This window comes from Melanerpes formicivorus, unplaced genomic scaffold (genome assembly GCF_026170545.1).
Source record: "Melanerpes formicivorus ecotype bairdi unplaced genomic scaffold, bMelFor1.0.p_v2 SCAF_8, whole genome shotgun sequence".
NCBI classification, from domain to species: Eukaryota; Metazoa; Chordata; class Aves; order Piciformes; family Picidae; genus Melanerpes; species Melanerpes formicivorus.
In genome coordinates, this window is record NW_027142360.1 from 703,584 (window position 1) to 721,333 (window position 17,750).

The 17,750-nt window shown below is 50.8% G+C and overlaps 1 protein-coding gene across 7 annotated transcripts in view; it reads left to right on the plus strand.

Annotated features, from left to right (window-relative positions):
• Positions 1 to 17,750, plus strand: part of IQSEC3 (IQ motif and Sec7 domain ArfGEF 3) — a 132,770-nt gene that overhangs the window by 107,457 nt on the left and 7,563 nt on the right. For 3 of the 7 annotated variants that reach the window (XM_068141769.1, XM_068141773.1, XM_068141774.1), the window contains 8 exons: positions 7,374 to 7,496; positions 8,138 to 8,304; positions 10,914 to 11,053; positions 11,890 to 12,015; positions 13,267 to 13,366; positions 15,448 to 15,609; positions 16,356 to 16,448; positions 17,105 to 17,148. In XM_068141769.1, the coding sequence (XP_067997870.1) occupies positions 7,374 to 7,496; positions 8,138 to 8,304; positions 10,914 to 11,053; positions 11,890 to 12,015; positions 13,267 to 13,366; positions 15,448 to 15,609; positions 16,356 to 16,448; positions 17,105 to 17,148 (955 nt within the window). Of the gene's footprint in view, positions 1 to 7,373; positions 7,497 to 8,137; positions 8,305 to 10,913; positions 11,054 to 11,889; positions 12,016 to 13,266; positions 13,367 to 15,447; positions 15,610 to 16,355; positions 16,449 to 17,104; positions 17,149 to 17,231; positions 17,732 to 17,750 lie in introns of all 7 variants that reach the window. The other 4 variants (XR_010987770.1, XR_010987771.1, XM_068141772.1 and 1 more) reach the window with 2 other exon arrangements.

Consider the following 17,750-nt stretch of genomic DNA (forward strand, 5'->3'; position numbering starts at 1 on the left):
TCAACCAATCCAACACCACCTAATCAACTAACCCATGGCACCAAGCACCCCAGCAAGTCTCCTCCTGAACACCTCCAATGATGGTGACTCCACCACCTCTCCAGGCAGCCCATTCCAATGGGCAGTCACTCTCTCTGTATAGAACTTCTTGCTAACATCCAACCTAAACCTCCCCTGGAACCCTCTCTGGGAAGAAATATTTCCTAGCATCCAGCCTGAACCTCCCCTGGCAAAGCTTGGAACCATTTCCTCTGCTCCTGTCTCTTGCCACCAAGGAGCAGAGGCTGTCCCCTCCTCACTCCAACCTCCCTTCAGGGAGCTGTAGAGAGCAATGAGGTCTCCCCTCAGCCTCCTCTTCTCCAGCCTGAACACCCCCAGCTCCCTCAGCCTGTCCTTGTAGCCCAGGTGCTCCAGGCCCTTCCAGCCTTGTTGCCCTTCTCTGGACAGGCTCCAGCCCCTCGATGTTGTTCCTGGAGTGAGGGGCTCAGAACTGAACACAGCACTCAAGGTGTGGCCTCAGCAGCACTGAGCACAGGGGGATGGTCACCTCCTGTCCCTGCTGGCCACAGTGTTTCTGATCCAAGCCAGGATGCCATTGTCCTTCTAGGCCACCTGGGCACCGCTGGCTCACATTTAATCGACTGCCAACCAGTCCTTCGTTCCTCCTGTGCCCTGCATTCTGATGTGTACCATCTCAGGTGTATTGGTCATTTCTTTATTCTGTGTATATTTGTTGATTGTGCTCCTCAGTCATACTTCAGTTTATTTGTCCCCTTCACCTGTTTCTGACTCAGGAATTGTTTCCATTTATATTTTGTTCCTGAACAGTATAATGTTAGTGATGCTGTGAATGGAGTCAGCTGTGCTGCTGGTACTGCATGGTTTGTGTGCAGGTCAAGGGGCTTGGAAGTGCAGGAGTGGCTGTCCTGGAGCATTTGCTCTCAGAGGAGAAACAGGCAGGGACTGGAGCAGAGGAGACATTGTGCTGAGCTGAGGGCTGCTTGGTGATAGTTGCTGTTACACACTCCCCTTGTAGGTGAGCAGCTGGCCTGGCTGCCAAGCCTGGATTGTCTTCTTTCGCTTAAAGGAAGTCAGGGAGAGAAAACCCACTCTTAAGAGGGAAAGCACAAAGCTGGAAGCCCAGCAAAGAGGCTGTCTCTTAAAGAAGAGTTAGATTCCTCTGGGGCTGGCAGAGTGACCTTGACAGGTTAGCCCAAACCAGCCTTCTTTCCCCTCCTCACTCGGCACAGAACAGAGGATCGATAGCAGACTTGCATTAGAGGAGGACTTGAGCAGCACAGTGCTGCAGCTTGTGCTGTGGAGCAACAGATAATGATGTGATGGAAACAAGACAGAGGGAAGAGCATGTTGGGCAGTTCTGACCTCCTGCTGCAAGCAGAGCTGTTGTACAGATCAAAGTTGTGAGTAGGAGCAGCTTTCCCGTGCTGGTCTTGCAAAGGCTGAAGGTATAGCTTGAAACTGCTTAGGTGCCCAGGCAAACAGTGGTTTCCTGTAGGAGACATCTATACAACAACAGTTGCCCCTGTTCCTTGGGGAAAAAGGGTTCCAAATGTCCCTTGGAGGGGAAAGTGAAGGCTAGACAGAGCCTTTCCCTGCAAGAACACTGTGGCTTGAGTGGGAGCTTGAGCTCTCCATCCTGTCAGGCAGCTCTTATGCAAGCTACAGTACAGTAGGAAATTGCTTGCTTGGGAAGGAGTGGATGGCCAGGTGAGTTCCCATGTGAGCCACCAACAGCCCTGGGAAGGCAAACAGCTGTGACTCAGCCCCAGGGGAAAACCACCAGACAATGCAGATAGTGCAGCATCCCCCAGGAGAAAGGAAATCGGTGTGGGCCATAGTCTCCAGTCTAGAGGCTATCTTTGCACAAGGAGAGCATGGAAGGCAGGATTGGGACACACACCTGCGCCTGCTGGTGCAAGCACTCAGTGAGTCCTCCTCACTCTTCTTTCTGAGACCCTTAGTTAACATGTGCAGGGCAGGCTCTTCCCAAGGACATTCTCTGCAGCCCACCCTAAGCCTGCTTCATCTTCATGAAGCTCATGGGGTTAGGGGAGCTGGGAGGAGGGATGTGTTTCTTAATATCTTTGTGCCTTGTGGTTTTTAACTTTCCACCTGGTTGCTTTCCCCCTTGTTCCCTCCCTGAGTGTGGGCTACAGGTTCATTAGAGGCACTTTTAGTTGCAGCCCAGCTCCTGCTGCATTGTCACCTGAGTGGAAAAGATGGAAAATAGGTCATTACACTTGGGCAAGCAGATTCCAGCCCCACACCATACAGCTGCTTCCTGCCTTCGCTGAGCCCTTTTGCCACAAGGCATTGTTGCCATGCTTCGCCCTAGGTGAAATCCTTGCAGCTCTGCTGCCCCATGTCCACCCTGTCTTGAGGTCAGCTATGCTCTGCAGCCTAGGAGACAGTATGGTCTGCACAGAGGAACCAGCTGAGCAAAAAGATCCATCTTTGATCGAGAGCCCACCTTGAGGTGCTGTCACCTGGTGCAGTTCTCTGCAGCTGTGAGATGCCTGCCTGCCAAATGCCTCGGGACAGATGGAGCTCCCTGTGCACACTGGGGCCACAGGAGCCCTCCAACTGCACCACCTTGTTTGTGAGGCACTTTTCCTGCTCGCTTCAGCAGCACAATCCCAACATCCAGCGTCCTGTCCCTGTGGGTACTGGGACAAGTACGTCTCTGGGTGCTCTGTGAGCCAATTGGTATGGCTTGTTGCAAGTCCAGGGGAAGGAAGGAGTTGAAACAGCAGGAGATTTTATAAGGTAAGTACTCTGTCCCTGCTTTGTTATCCTCCAGGCCTCCTGCTGGTACTGGCATAGGCACCTCACAGGTGTGTGTGCTGCTGTTTGTGTGAACATGAACCCAGCCCTGGTCTGGCACATGCGTGAAGCTGCTGGTTTGTTCCTCGGATGCTGAAAGCCATCCGCACTCAGCTCAGCCTGTCTCCTGCTTTGGCAAGTCCCTCGTGAATTCAGGTACACAGCCTGGTGCAGTGCAGCTCTGGAGGCTGACAAGATCAAAGGACTTTTTGCAGCATACTTGCCAAGATACCCTGTGTCAACTTCCAAGGTCTCTGTGTGGGAAAGAAAAGAGCTTCTTGCTGTGGCTTCACAGAGAAAGGTTGCTTTCCATTTCAGGGCAGCTCTGGCACAGGCACCGCAGTGCCTTCAGAAAATTAACAGGAAAGTGAGGTCAGGCAAGGCATCAATACTTGCAAACACCTAGAAGAGGATCAGGAACATGGCAGCCCCATGGCACAAGGCTCTTTGGCTCTGCCATGTCAAATTTGCTCAGAAAATAGCAGACAGCTGTGATCCACTGGTTTTTGTCTGCTGGGGACCAGAAAGTAGCAACACACCTGATGGCTCCTCTAGGAGCTCTTCCTCAGGGCTTGGCCACAGTCTTTGTCAGATAACTCCCCTGCAAGCTCAGGCTGGCTGTGCTCTAGGCAGACTTTCTTCCTAACCTGTCCTTTCTGCCAGCTCAACTTTTCTCACCCTTCTTGGTGCTCCCAGGAGTTCATCTGGGAGCTTATAGAGTAACCCTGTACCTGTCAGTCTGTGAAAGAAACTCTCAGTGGAGAAGCTGAGCATAGTTCATGTAGCAATGCCTGTTTGTGTTTGTAAAGAGCAATAAGCAGCTGCCTCACCCTGCTTGTCCTAGCAGGCCTTGCTGCTTTCTGTGTCAAGGGCATCGACTTTATTTGTTAAGATCCGTACACAGAGGTGAGAATGTGTTGTAGTTGGGGGGAAGGACTGATCACGGAGAAAAGGAGCAAAAAGAGCAAAAGGTACGTGATTTAACGCTGCTGGACGGGGGTTACTAGGGTGAGCTCAGCAGGTTTCACTGATGTGTGCAAGGACTCTGCTTTCACACCTCAGGAAGCAGACAATAGCAGCAAAATCATTTGAGTCGGTGCTGAGAAGCATCATGTGTCGGAAAGGATGAGAAACATCATCACAGAAGTCTAACGGCAGGGGTGGATGCAGCTGTGAACACAGCCACAACCTTCCTTACCATCAGGGATGGACTCCCAGAAGCAGGCAGAATGCCTTTATGGTAACCCAAGGGACATGGGAGCATAGGTATGAGAAAAGTAAACATAACAAAGGAAAGCAGCAGGGGAAGAAGTTTTTGCTGTTGCCAGAAACCGTTTGTGATTGTTTCTGCAGGCCACCTCTTGGAGGGGTAAAAGAAGACTTAGTGGAAGATTTCCTGAGAGAGCAGCCCCACTGCTGCTCTTCCCTGGCTCCTCACCAGTCCTTCCTACATTTTGTGCAGGGAAGGAGCTCACTTTTCCTACCTGAGGTTGTAGCAACTCCGGCCCTAGAAGACACAACACTCTGTGTTCAGCCAGAGCTCTTGATAAGTTTTCCTGTGGGTGTTGCTCTGGCTAAGCAGTAATATCTGAACTCCTGAATCAGCTGGGGAATGGAGAGACATCTCTGAGCGCTGGAGCCTATCCCCCACCCATTTGAGACATGATGCCACAGATTTTTATTCTAGCATGTAGCACTCGACAGCCTAGCTCACAAAACACTTCCCAACAGCCTACAGCAAACTGCAGAGCTATAGGCAAGACCAAGAGACTACCCCAAGTTTGTCACAGAAAGGAAGAAACCACTGAAAGAACAGGGATATGTTTGGTAACATTTCCAGATCATCCTAAGAAACAAAAGGATCCCGAAGAGTGCTAATCTCTTCCCTTCTATCTTCCCTCCACCACTCCTCATACAGCCCCAGACACCCTGTCTTGGAGAAAATTAATGAAGAGTAATTCAATGTCTTTCTCTGTTAAATAACTGCTTTTCTACACAAGGGACATGCAGAAGTTAATTCTGGACTTCAGCAAAACATTCAACATGAGAAATTGTTAGTTCAGAGTGGAAGAGAGAGAGATTAGCAGAGGAATCATAAATGAGAGGGAGAATTGGCTAATGCAAACATTAGTGCCTGCAGACTCTGCTGAGCTGGGAAGCTGGGCCTAAGGGAGGCAATGAGCAGAGTTTTCTGAGGCTGCTCCTTTGATTAATGCTTGCAGTAATGGTCTGAACATAAAAGGTAGGAATATGCTACCAGAATGCGCTGGGGCCATATGGTGAAGGTGTTGCCCTTACAAGTGAGCAGAATACCATGCAGTGAGAACAAGAAGCAGGTTACTTGACCAATGCAGACAGCAAGAACTGTGGTAGTAAGTCTTGGAGACTAACAGCAGGACTTTCATAAGCTGAAAATGCTTTAGTGTGAAACAGGAGAGGTGGCATCCTCTTCTCTGGGCACCTTGGGGGTCTCTGAAGGGCGTGCCCTGGTGTGCAGTGCATCAGTGTGGCAGGAGGGGTGATGCTGATGTTGCAGCTGCAGGAGTTGAACCAGCAGACAGGGAAGTGTGGCACTGCAGTGTGGCAATGCCAGCGACGAGCAGTGTGAGCAACCTGGCAGTGCAGGCCTAGAGCCTGACATGGTGATAGGCCATGCTCAGCCTAAGTGCAGAGCCAGCTAGCAGTGCAGCAAAACAGTGCTGTGCCTGCAGCATGGAACTAAAACAGGGCACTGGTAGCTATAAACATGGACAGTTATCTTGGGACAACAGGACATGCACCTGCATCGACAAACCTTGCGTGTCATTAGTAGTTGGACCAATAATCTCTCACAGTGTGATGTGAGGTCACTCAGAGGGAACCAATGAAGCCATGCCAACAGGGCACTCCGAGTTTGTATCAGTTGTAGCAGTTCCCTTGCTACACACTTCTGCCTTTCCTGTCTCCTGTTTCTTCTACACTTTACTGTGCTATACTTGCACTACAGGCCTGCTCCATAGGCCTGCACCTCAGGCCTGCACCATCAGCCTGCACCACTGGAACAATAAAGGAACAATACTCGATCACATTGGTCAGCCGTATTGATTCCCATCTCCGTCGCCTCCCATACTGGAGTGTGATGGAAATGGAAAACATTGGAAGGGGCAGGACTGTATAGAATGAGTAGAGGTTTAGACAGAAAGGATTGCTGGGGGCTCCTGGTGCTTGACTGCTTGGCCAGAGGTTTACCCAGCCTGGGTGGTACAAGCCAGCTGATGTTGCAGCCCTGATTCTGTGATGCAGTGAATGTTGTGGCCACAGCGGTTGAGCAGGAGGGAAGAGACTTGAGGAAGACAGGGGCTGCAAATGATTCACTGGGCAAAAAGAGAAGGGACAAGTGCCCAAGGAATGGAGATAAGAAAAGGATGGATAAGTGGGCAGTGAACAAGTGCATGTGCTGGCTTGGATCAGGATCAGGCTAGGCAGCACAGACAGGACATGATCTTCCCCCTATGCCCTGCACTGGGGAGGCCACACCTTGAGTGCTGTGTTCAGCTCTGGGCCCTCACTCCAAGAAGGACTCTGAGGGGCTGGAGAGTGTCCAGAGCAGGGCAGCGAGGCTGGAGAAGGGCCTGGAGCCCCTGGGCTACAAGAGGGGCTGAGAGAGCTGGGGGTGTCCAGGTTGGAGAAGAGGAGGCTGAGAGGAGACCTCATTGCTCTCTACAGCTCCCTGAAGGGAGGTTGGAGTGAGGAGGGGGCAGCCTTTGGGCCTTGGTGGCAAGAGACAGGAGCAGAAGAAATGGTTGCAAGCTTTGCCAGGGGAGGTTCAGGCTGGATGCTAGGAAATATTTCTTCCCAGAGAGGGTTCTCAGACACTGGAATGGTTGCCCAGGGCAGTGCTGGAGCCACCATCCCTGGAGGTGTTTAAACAGTGTGTGGAGCTGGTGCTTAGGGACATGGCTTGGTGTTGACCCTGCAGTGCTGGGTTGAGGGTTGGAGTGGATGAGCTTGGAGGTCTCTTCTAGCCAGATGTATTCTGTGGTTCTGTGGAAGAGAGGTGAATGGACAGTGCATGAAGGATTAGCAGGTGATAGGAAAGGCAGAACTGAATGGATCTACATCCCTGTTGCTATTGGTATAGCACAGGTATGCCAATCTAGGTATCTAGACATCTGTTATCTCTGTAGATACTGATAATATCAATACATATCTGCACAATTCCTCTGGACATGTATCCATGTGTGTCTGTGGTGTATGTGGTATGACAGGAGACAGATCTCTCTCTCTCTCTGTCTCATGGTGTGTACACACACAGAGATCCATGCATGTATGTTTAGGCATGAGAACTGCTCTCCTGCTGTAGAGCACAGGGGTCCCCTGTCTGCAATGACAGCCAGCTGCAAACATGATCTAGGCAGCTGCAATGGTTTCCTGGGGCCTCTCCCATGGCATTTCCCGTGGGAACTGAGCCTTGGCACAGCAGTGAAGGAGCCTGGCTGGCATCCCCTGCAGGAAGAGGGGCTGATGAAGGCTGTGTCTGCCTCCTACAGCTGTGTGGTGGACGAGATGGACTTCTCGGGCATGGAGCTGGACGAAGCCCTGCGGAAATTCCAGGCCCACATCCGCGTGCAGGGGGAGGCGCAGAAGGTCGAGCGGCTCATTGAGGCTTTCAGGTAAGAGAAGGAGTACTGCAGCCACACTGCTGCACCAAGGTGGGAGCAGAGAACACACCTGAGGCAGAAAACAGCCATGGAACAGGTGGCCATGGACCTCCCTTGCAGTGAAGGTGATCATGGAGTGGCTTCTGAAGAACAGTCCTTGGAGCCGCTGCAGCAGCAAAGCTGTGTTCTTGTCAGATGTTCTGTGGCAGGAAGGGCACAGATGGCCAGAGGGAGGCCAGTCCTGCCATGTCTGCCATCAAGAGACTCCCCTTTCATTGCTGACTCACAGGAAGAGCTGTGCTGGGGCTTGCAGGGAGGCTGCATTGCTCCTTTGGTGCATCCAGAGGAGTGCTTTGCCCTTAGCAAGGCAGGCTGGATTAGGCAGCTGCTACTACATAGTGGCACCTGCCTGAGTAGTCCTCCCCAGCCTCACTTGCTTTTTGGTTTCCCGAGGACAAGAAAGACGAAGTTTCAGTAGCCTGTTTCAGCCACTGGCCAGTGAGTTTGCCCTCAGAGAGCAATCAGTTCCTGCTCATCTGTGTGAGAGGTGGAGTCAAAGGAGGGATTTGATCCACCTGTGACGAAGCCATTGGCACTCTGGGGCAGAGGAGTCCTATGTTCTGTGTTAAGTGTGTGCATCCCTCCTGCTGCAGCCAGAGGTACTGCATGTGTAACCCAGATGTGGTCCAGCAGTTTCACAACCCTGACACCATCTTCATCCTGGCCTTTGCAATCATCCTCCTCAACACGGACATGTACAGCCCAAACATCAAGCCTGACAGGAAGATGATGCTGGAGGACTTCATTCGCAACCTCAGAGGTGAGGGTCCTGCTTTGATTGTTTGCTTTCTTGCTGCTCTAAATGCTGCCTAGGAGAAGATGGCAAAAACCTAGTGGAGCTGCCTTTCTCCAGGGCTGCTGCTGCTCCCTGTGAGCCAGACATGGAGGGCCCTGTAAGGTGTCTTCTGAGGATACTTGGGAAGAGGAAAATGTAAGCTTTGTCCTCGGGTTAAAGCTGCCCAGCCCTCTCAAAACCTGAGAGATGGTCTCCTCTTTTCATAGATCTCCCTGTGTGGAGGCAGGGAGTCCATTGTATTGCATTTTGTCTCCTTAGACACTGCTGGATCATGCTAAAGAAGCCCTTTCCCTTCTTGCTGCTTGGAATGTTTGAACACATTTGCATTCTATTCAGGCTAAATTTTCCCCTTCTTAATTGCTTGCAATTACTTACAGCAACTGTAGGCATGACAGAGTTCATGCATACATTGCCTCTTCGCACTTTCTGATACATCAGTTCCCCAAATCAGTGTTCCTCTGGCTTTCAAGGTCAGCCCTTCCCATCTTGGTAAGAGGTTGCTAAAAGCACTCTTTCAGCTGCGGTCACAACATAATCACGGGAGAGCCACTACCTCCTCCTCATTCCAGATCTGCTAATGCAGCTTACTATTGTTTGGCAATTTTTACATCATGTCTAGACAGCTAAGTTCTTGTCTGGTTTCCCAGCCATGTGCACTCCTAGGTCATCCCAGGTCAGCCATCATCCAAGTGTCTCTTACTGCACATAGAATCATACAATCATTATGACTGGAAAAGACCTCTGAGATCATCATGCAATTCAGATGAAGCTCCCTCAGGTTTTCCAGCCTAAATTCCTGTCTAGATTTCGAACTTCTGTGGGTTCCTTTGACTTTTTTTTCTTTGTCCTGACTGCTGTTCAGAAAGCATTGTCTGAACCTCCCACACCTTTCTCAATTTGACAGTCAATTCGTCATCCACTTCAGACTGCTATAATGTGACTCTGAGGTCCTCTCTCAGGTGATTTCCTCAGCTGCTGCATGGGGCTGATGGCTGCCAGCAGCCCCTTTGGCACTGCAGCTGGTAGCACTAACTCAAAAGTGGTTTTATTTCAACTTACCCCTGGAGTTGCTTGGAAATCTGCCAGTTCTCATCACAATGCATTCAGCCACCATGAGGGTCACTCACCTCCATGGTGTCACACACCACAGCTCACTACTGAGTGAAGGTCACCTGTCACAGACAGCGGGACAGCTCGTGTCATGGTGTCACACACTACTGCTCACTAGAGGGAAGGTCACCAGTCACAGACAGGGGGCACAGCTCATTCCAGACTCACCTCTGCCCCGCTCAGTAGCTTCCCCAGCCTGTTTGACAAAAGGCAGGGTGTTAGGACTACATTCACAAGGATGTAAGTAAGGGAGCCAGGAGATGACAGTGCCTCTCCATTCCTCAGCAGTACCTCTCCTGCGTCACTCAGAATAGTACATCTCAGACCAGGGAGATGGAGAGAAGGCAGAGAAAATCAATATAAAACAGCTGAAGGGATTTGGTCAGAGACTGGCAGTTTAATTGGTGGTGTTTGGCTCAGGGAAGGGTGAGAGAAAACTCTTCTGCAAGGCTCTGCAGGAGTCAGACAGCAAAATTGGGAGAGTTATCTAAGGAGAGGTGACAGAGGAAGGGACAGGGCCAAGACAGAGATATCCCAGACAGAGCAATGGGAAATGCTGCTCCTAGGGACACCACAGAAAGAAAATGGTAGTGGCCACTGAGCAAGCAGGAGAGCTGATGCCTGCGTTGGCAGGAGCATCTGAATCACAGATCTCCTCCACATCTAGCACCTCTGATGACATGAAATCAATGCAGGGCTTGCTGCTGAGTGGCCCAAGATACACGAATGTGAAACTGGGGGTATAAAACTGTAGAGTACATGTGGAAAGGAGCCACCATGCAGAACCACAATGAATTGCCCTTGGAGATCAATCCCTGCTGCTGGTGCATTAGGTGGGCTAGAGCAAGAAAGGCAACAGTCTACAGTGAAATTTTGCTCTTTTTCTTCAGCCTTCCCAGCACTGCACACTGCAGAAGACATCATTTGCCTGTCAGGGACCACTGGTTCTTCCCTTTCCCTTTCCCCCTGCCTACCCTGTTTAGCACAAGGGCTAAGCTGCCTGATCCCCCAACACAAACATGAGGGGAAGAGTGACACAACTCAGGGCTGAGATACAGAGATGAGAGTTTAATGTAACAGAAGATATCAGAAGCACAATGCACAATTACCTTAGCTAATCACCTAATTAATCTAATAATGCAATGCCTGATTGCCTTAGCTCAGCCTTTTGCAGAAGCAGCACAGTGAAATACAGGGAAAAACCAACAGCATAACCCAGAAACCCAAAGCCAGAGCTAGCCCAAACCCACACACCCCTGTGGAAAAGAGCGAGCACCCAAGACCTGGAACCCAGAAGCAGCAGGCAGAACAGGAAGCCTCCCATGGTGCAGCCTGAGCTTCAGGCCCCATCACACTTTGCTCCAGCCAGCACGTTCTTTGCTCCAGCTGCAGCATGGTGTGGGTAGCAGCAGCAGCTTCAACTCAGCCCATGACACCTGTCCCACGTCTTCTGTGCTCGGCAGGGGTGGACGACGGTGCTGACATCCCCCGGGAGCTGGTGGTGGGGATCTATGAGAGGATCCAGCAGAAAGAGCTGAAATCCAACGAGGACCATGTGACTTATGTCACCAAAGTGGAGAAGTCCATAGTTGGAATGAAAACGGTGAGCACCCCTGACCCCCTGGCAGCCACCCACTCCTGCCACCACCCCCCTTCCTCTCAGTCCTCTTCTCTGCCTTCTTCCTCTCTGCCCCTACACTCCTTCCATAATACTGTCCTTGCTTGTCCTGATGAATTCACTCCTTTTTCTCCAAACACTTCCTTCCTTTCTGTCTCACTCCTCCTTCATTTTGGGGATCTCCTTGGCTCGAGCTGGCAGTATCTGGTGCAGGCATTTTGTCTCCAGAATCTCACTGCAGCTCCTGCCTGCAAATGCAGGTCCTTCTTGCCACTGCTCTGGTGATAGCTCTGCACTGTTTCAAACTTCAAGACCTTGTGAGGACATTGGAATAAAAAAATCACCCACCTGTCTGCAGTTGGTTCCTTAGGGATTACTGGGGCTAAGAGACCCCCACAGGCAGAGACAGCTTCTTTAGCTGTACCCAGTCTGCACTGCAAACCCGTGCATACTGCTTACCCCAAATGAGCAGAGTCGCTTCCAAAAGCCCAGGACACCTACCGATGTCCAGTGAGAGAGGATGGGCAGTCACCAATGACTGGAAGGCAGGAGTGGATGAAGAAAGGATGTGTGAACAAGACCTGTGCCTGTAACCTGCCCCACTCCTCTGATTTATCTGAATCACAGAGGCAGAGCTCTCTGCTACTGCACTGGCACGAAGAGTGTTGGTGAGGAGTGGCAGTGAGGAGACAATTTGAGTGGGCAGTGGGCAGAACTGGCGTGTGCTGCTGTCACTGGACAGGGCTGTGCAGGCTGAGGGTGGCAGAGACCCACACTGGCACTTCCCTCAGCCCCTGTATGGTTCTCTGGGTCTTGTGCAGGTTCTGTCCGTGCCCCATCGCCGGCTGGTCTGCTGCAGCCGCCTGTACGAAGTGACTGATGTGAACAAAGTGCAGAAGCAGGCAGCTCACCAGAGGGAAGTTTTTCTCTTCAATGACCTGCTGGTGGTGAGTGTGCTCTGGCATATAGGCACTGCAGTGATAAAACTTGCCCTGCTTTTTATAGAGAGATCTAAAGCCAGCCCTCAGCATCCATTCCCCTGTCCTGAGGGCAGGCCATTTCCTGCTCCCTCAGCACTGTAAGACACAGCTGTGAGTCTGTCATTGTTAAAGGCTTGCCAAATCCAAAACTCCTCTAACCCTTGGAAAAAGAAATGGTCACATCCCACAGCCATCCAAGCAATGCCATTGCTCTCTCTCATGCCTTTGCCAGCAGGGAGGTTCATCTCATGAAAGGGAGGTTCATTTCTTTGTCTGTCCTATAGTAGACAGAGCCCTTCTGTGCACTTTCAATCTTCCCTGCCAGACACTTTAAAACCACTGCCTTCTAACACTGCAAAGGCTGTAGGAGAGTAAATATTACATACTGGAGCCCTTTGTGTTCATAGTATAGTATTCAAGGCCAGGCTGGATGTAGCTTTGAGCAGCCTGGACTAATGGAAGGTGTCCCTGCCCATGGCATGAGGATTGGAACTCGATGATCTTTAAAGTCCCTTCCAACCCAAACCATTTTGTCACTCTATGTCAGTACTTTAAAAACTGTCTTGCCAGCAATCTTGGCAGCTGGTACAAGGGAGGGCAGGGGTGCACTGAGGCTGGGAGGAGGCCAACAAGATGGAACTTCTGCTGAATTTAATGGCAAAATAAACCCATAGATGTTGCAAGTGTAAGGCAAAACCCAAACCCTTTTGTAGGAGCAAAGGATGAGAGAGCTTTCCCCACCTATTCCTCTGCACCCATTTGTAAAGTTGTGAACCTGGGCAGAGGTTCACAAGAGGTGCTCCTTGCTGTCTCTCTGCTCCATGGGATCAACCAGACCTGTAAGAACTGGCACTGAGGGAGACAGGGCAGTGCCACAGTTGATGTGATCTTGTTCCCAGCTCTAAGGTATTCCCAAGATGCTTCCCTTCACCTTTTGATCTGGCCCTTGGTGAAGAGAAGTACCCTTGCAAAGTCCAAAATGTGGGCATCAAAAAGCCAGCATTCTGGGGAGAGAGCTAAACCAGTGGCCCCAGTGCTATGCACAGAGAACTTCAGAAGCTGTTGCGAGAGCAGCAGGCCAGGCAGCTCTCTGTGTGAGGAGCCTGGCACTCACCAAGTATTACTGCCATATGCAATTAACAGGGCTTGCAGTTTGCCTTGTTGTTGTCTCACTGTTCCCCAGCACCTTGCCCAACGATTTCTCTCTCCCTCCAACAGATCCTCAAGCTTTGCCCCAAGAAGAAGAGCTCCTCAACATACACATTTTGCAAGTCAGTCGGCCTGCTGGGGATGCAGTTCCATCTGTTTGAGAATGAATGTAAGTCACTGCTCCTGCACCACCTGGAAAGGTTTGACAGGGAAAAGGAGAAGCAGGAGGGAGGGGGCTGTGCCACCCAATATGTGTTCACATCACAAGAGAGATACCATCAGGGTTAGAAGTGGAGGGAAGAAAAGTGAGGCTTTGCACTGGGAATATCACTGCTCTGGCACAGAGTGATAAGAAGAGAGCTCTGGTTCCACTTGCTGGATCTGAGAACCTGCAGGAGTGTTGAACTTATGCTCACTGAAGGATCTGGCTCTTCATGGTGGCAGAGAGAGCACTAGTGGGGAGGAATGAGGCAGGAAGTCCCCAGGTTTGTCTCACTGGACTCTCAGGAACCGACTGTAGGTGGAGAAACTCACTGACAAAACCACTGCTGCCAGCTTTAGCCATTCTTCCCTCCTGCCCAAAGGCACAACTCCCACCTCTGCCTTTGACAGAGGTAAAGGTTCAGGTGCTGCTGCTGCCTCCCTGCACTGTGCCATGCTGTGCTTTGCTGAAAGCTTCCCCAGATAGAAGCTGAGCCCTTGGACTAGCACCCACCAAAGATGGCGAGAGGCCAGCCCTAGTCAGCCTGACCTTGATGGTCTGGGAATATAGCCATGATGTGTCATGACTGAGGCTGGTTTTGTGGTGGAGGAGTTCCAGAAACAGATGGGCTCCCTGCTGGCACAGGCAAGAGGCTGCTCAGCAGTCCCAGGTAAGTGACTGATGCCCACTGGGATTTTTGTGAGCACCTGCAGAACATGCTGCAAGGAAGGAAGAAAGTAGGAGCACTGTGGCCATGCTAAATGTTTACACTCTTCCTCTACCTTATTGGTAGCATAAGTCACTCCCTCCACACCCAACCCTCTGCAACACACCAGAGCTTTCACATCCTTGTGTGCACAGAAGAGTCGTTCATAACTCAGCCCCAAGATGATCAGAGCTGGGATCAGCTTTCAGGGGCATCATGGCTCCCCTGGGAGTGCCCCAGGAGCTTCTAGGAAAGACATCTTGTTTAGTATCTCCTGCAAAGACAGAAAAGCAGATGTCCTAAACATCTTGTTATCTGCACAGATGAGACAGGGGGTGGGAAAAGGCATCTGGGGCACCACGGAAGGGTGCGGAGGGCTGGCAGCAAATAGCAGGTTGGTCCTTTGGCTTGTTCGGTAAAGACTGCTAAAGAAAGAGGGTGGGGAAAGTGGGCAGAGGCAGGAGCAGTGGGAAGAACAGAAAATAGGGGAGGGGAAGACAGAAATTGAATGTAGAGAGGTGTGAGAGAGAAGAAAAGGGATTTGAGACACTGGCCAGTTAAGTGAAAGGTAGAGAAAGTCCAGGGGCAAGCACAGCAAGCTCCCTGAAGGCTCTTGTTCTGCTTCTGGCTGGACCTCCTGCCACCACCTACCTGCACCCAAGCTGATCTTTAAAACTCAAGGCCTTCTGTTATGATATTTTCCCTCTCTGGGCACATCACTTCATCTACACTGCTGTGTGCTTTGCCTGTTGGGCAGTGCTGAGCATAGACCTACACCCCCAGCTCTTCCACGGTGCTGTTCTCTCCGCACAGCACAGCGAGCTTCCCCAGCCACACTGTGCTAACAGCCCAGGTTCTACACCGATGGAAATAAAGACTAGGCAGAAGCCCTGCCACTGCAGGGTTAATGTCTGCTCTGTCTTTGACTCCAGCTGCCAACCTCTACTCTGCATCTGGCACAAGAGAAAAAAGTGTTGTTGACCTCTTATATGTAGTTCACTTCTCCACCGGTTCAGAAGGACTATGCAGTAGTACCTTTGTGCTTGGGTTCCCAGAGCCAATGTAACACTAAGGGAACCAAAAGCTGGAGTTTGCTGGGTTGAGCAGCACTGTGGTGCTGGTGGCACTTGCCTTGCTGCTGCAGCTTGGCCTTTCTGTTCCCTTTAAGGGCTGCAGTGCTGCAGCTTCCCACATTTTGCAGCTTTACAAACTCGCAAGGTGCCACTCGAGATGGCTGGACTCATGTTGGAAGCTCTCTGTCCTTCAGAGGCACCAGAGCATCCACCTACTCCAGCAAGAGTGCCTTACACCTCTTAATTTTGTTGACATGTCTTCTTTACAGATTACCCCCATGGCATCACACTGGTGACTCCAGTGTCAGGCTCAGAGAAGAAGCAGGTACTACACTTCTGTGCTCTCGGAGCTGAGGAAATGCAGAAGTTTGTGGAAGATCTGAAAGAGTCAATAGCAGAAGTCACAGAGCTGGAGCAGATACGAATTGAATGTAAGGGCCTCTACGACAACTCACACTCCAAAGCCAACACACTGCCCCTCTCTACAAGGGAGACAGGGAAAAGGAAATGTTCTTCAGGAGCAGGAGGAAAGGGAATGAGTAGCTTGGGTCTGCATACAATTGTTCACGTGTTCACCACGAAGGCAGTCAGGCTGCGGCACCACCTGGCAGGGCAATTGGCAGAAAGTAACTACTAATGATGCCTGGAATAGTGAAGCCTGGACTGTCAGACCCAGAAGACTCTTCTCCATCCCAGACTCCTTTGACTATGCAAATATGATATATGCAAATATAGCTGAGAAGTACAAAGGAGGTCTGGTAGCTTATCAGAGTTGTCCTTTGCTCCAGGAATGTCCAGGAGATGAGCAGTCTGTAATGTATTCCTCTGTGACCTGTCTTACACAGATTAGATGGCCATGTAGCCTTTGATGTCCTTTCTCTGTATGAGACAAAGTAGCTCAGCATCATGGTCCCTACCTGTGTGGCAATAAGCTATTCTGTCTAACTTGAGGTCATACATAGGAGGTCCTGGGGAGATAGGAGTTCCTCCCCATGCCAAGTCCTCTCCAGTTTCTGTATTTTGTCTTCGCTGTTTCTCTCCCCACCCCTTCTTGACACTCCCTTGTTTATTTTCTTGCACTAACTCTCCTTGCTGACTTCCCATATTGCTCCTTCAGTATGCTGCTGTCCTTCCCTCTCTCCCTGTCCTCATCCATTTCTGTATGTCTGTCCTGCAGGGGAGCTGGAGAAACAGCAAGGGGCAAAGCCTCTCTCGTTAAGGACCAATGGAGCCCAGATGGAGCTACAGTCTAAGCAAGGTTCTCCAACAGGTAAAAGGACACCCAGCTTCTCCTGGTCAAGCAGTGCTGCCTTTGCAAATGTGCTCTCCTTAATTCCTGTGAGAATAGCTGCAAAAAGAAATGCTCAGGTTGGTAGCCTTGGGCTAACAGTGCAAACCCCAGAGCAGCTGTGCCCTTCAGATCCTCTGGAGAAGCCAGCAAAGCCTCCCTGCTCAGTCTGGAGCTGTGAGACCTAGCAAAGAGGCAGAACTGATGGAGCATAGGTAACTTCTGGAGGACCTGGCCCACGTTTTCTCCCCTGAATTGATACAACACCATGCCAGTACTATTGACTGCCTTCAGCCTCTTCACCAACACCTTGGACTGGCCTCTGTTTATCAAAGGCTTTGTGTCCATTCATGCCTTGGCTTGTGTGCCAGCACAAAAATCAGGTGCAGAGGTGAGTGGTTACCAGCTCACTAGAACGGCACTGAGATTAGGACCTAAGGGTAGGACCCCAACGGGGCCTCCTCCTACCTGGCTAAGCAGCTACCTGGGTGCAGGAGGGTCTGGGTTTGTTCTTGCAGGCAAGGGCCTTGCTTGGCCCTGCATCTCTCCCTGTAGATTTCTAGTCCACAGTAGAAGGGCCAGCTCTTGAGCAGAGGTACACAGGCCTCATGAGTGAGATGTTTTGTTTCATTTCAAAGGCAAGAAGGATGTGGGGGAGAAGGTCTCAGACAGCACAGTGGAGGTAAGTAGCGTGCAGAGCAGCTGAGGTAAGTAATTCTCTCTCACTTCAGCTCTTCTCACATTCTCTGTTGTTTCTTTTCTCAGGTTTTAATCAATGCCTCCCCAGCCAGACTGACAATTTTACCAATTTCCAGAGATACAATTAAAAGTTACTGCTAGGACGGGTAATACAACTTTCAAATCCAAACTAAACTTCAAAGCATTTTCAATCCTTTTTTATAACTGTAACATCCCTCATGGACCAAGCTCCAGAACGCTAGAGACTAACCCACCCCACTGCTTATGGGGAGACAGACCTCCACAAAGGACTTCCCTGACATGCTAACTCCATGCAGCATCACATGCAAGTTCCCTGCAGCCCAGCTACCCTGCACAATTTCTGCAGCTCTGTCCCTCTGCCTCTCCTGGAAGGGGATTCAGCACGGCCTTTGTATACCAGGCGTTCCCTAGAGCTTCCCCTTCCTAGGCAGGGAGCTTGGCTGTCCTGTGTACTTCTCTCTTTGCAGGGATGACTAGCATCCAGTGGGTTGCCTATTTCTTCACAGACACCCCTACACCCACTGCCTGTGAGGAAACAGGAAAATGTGAGCTTCACACAAAAAA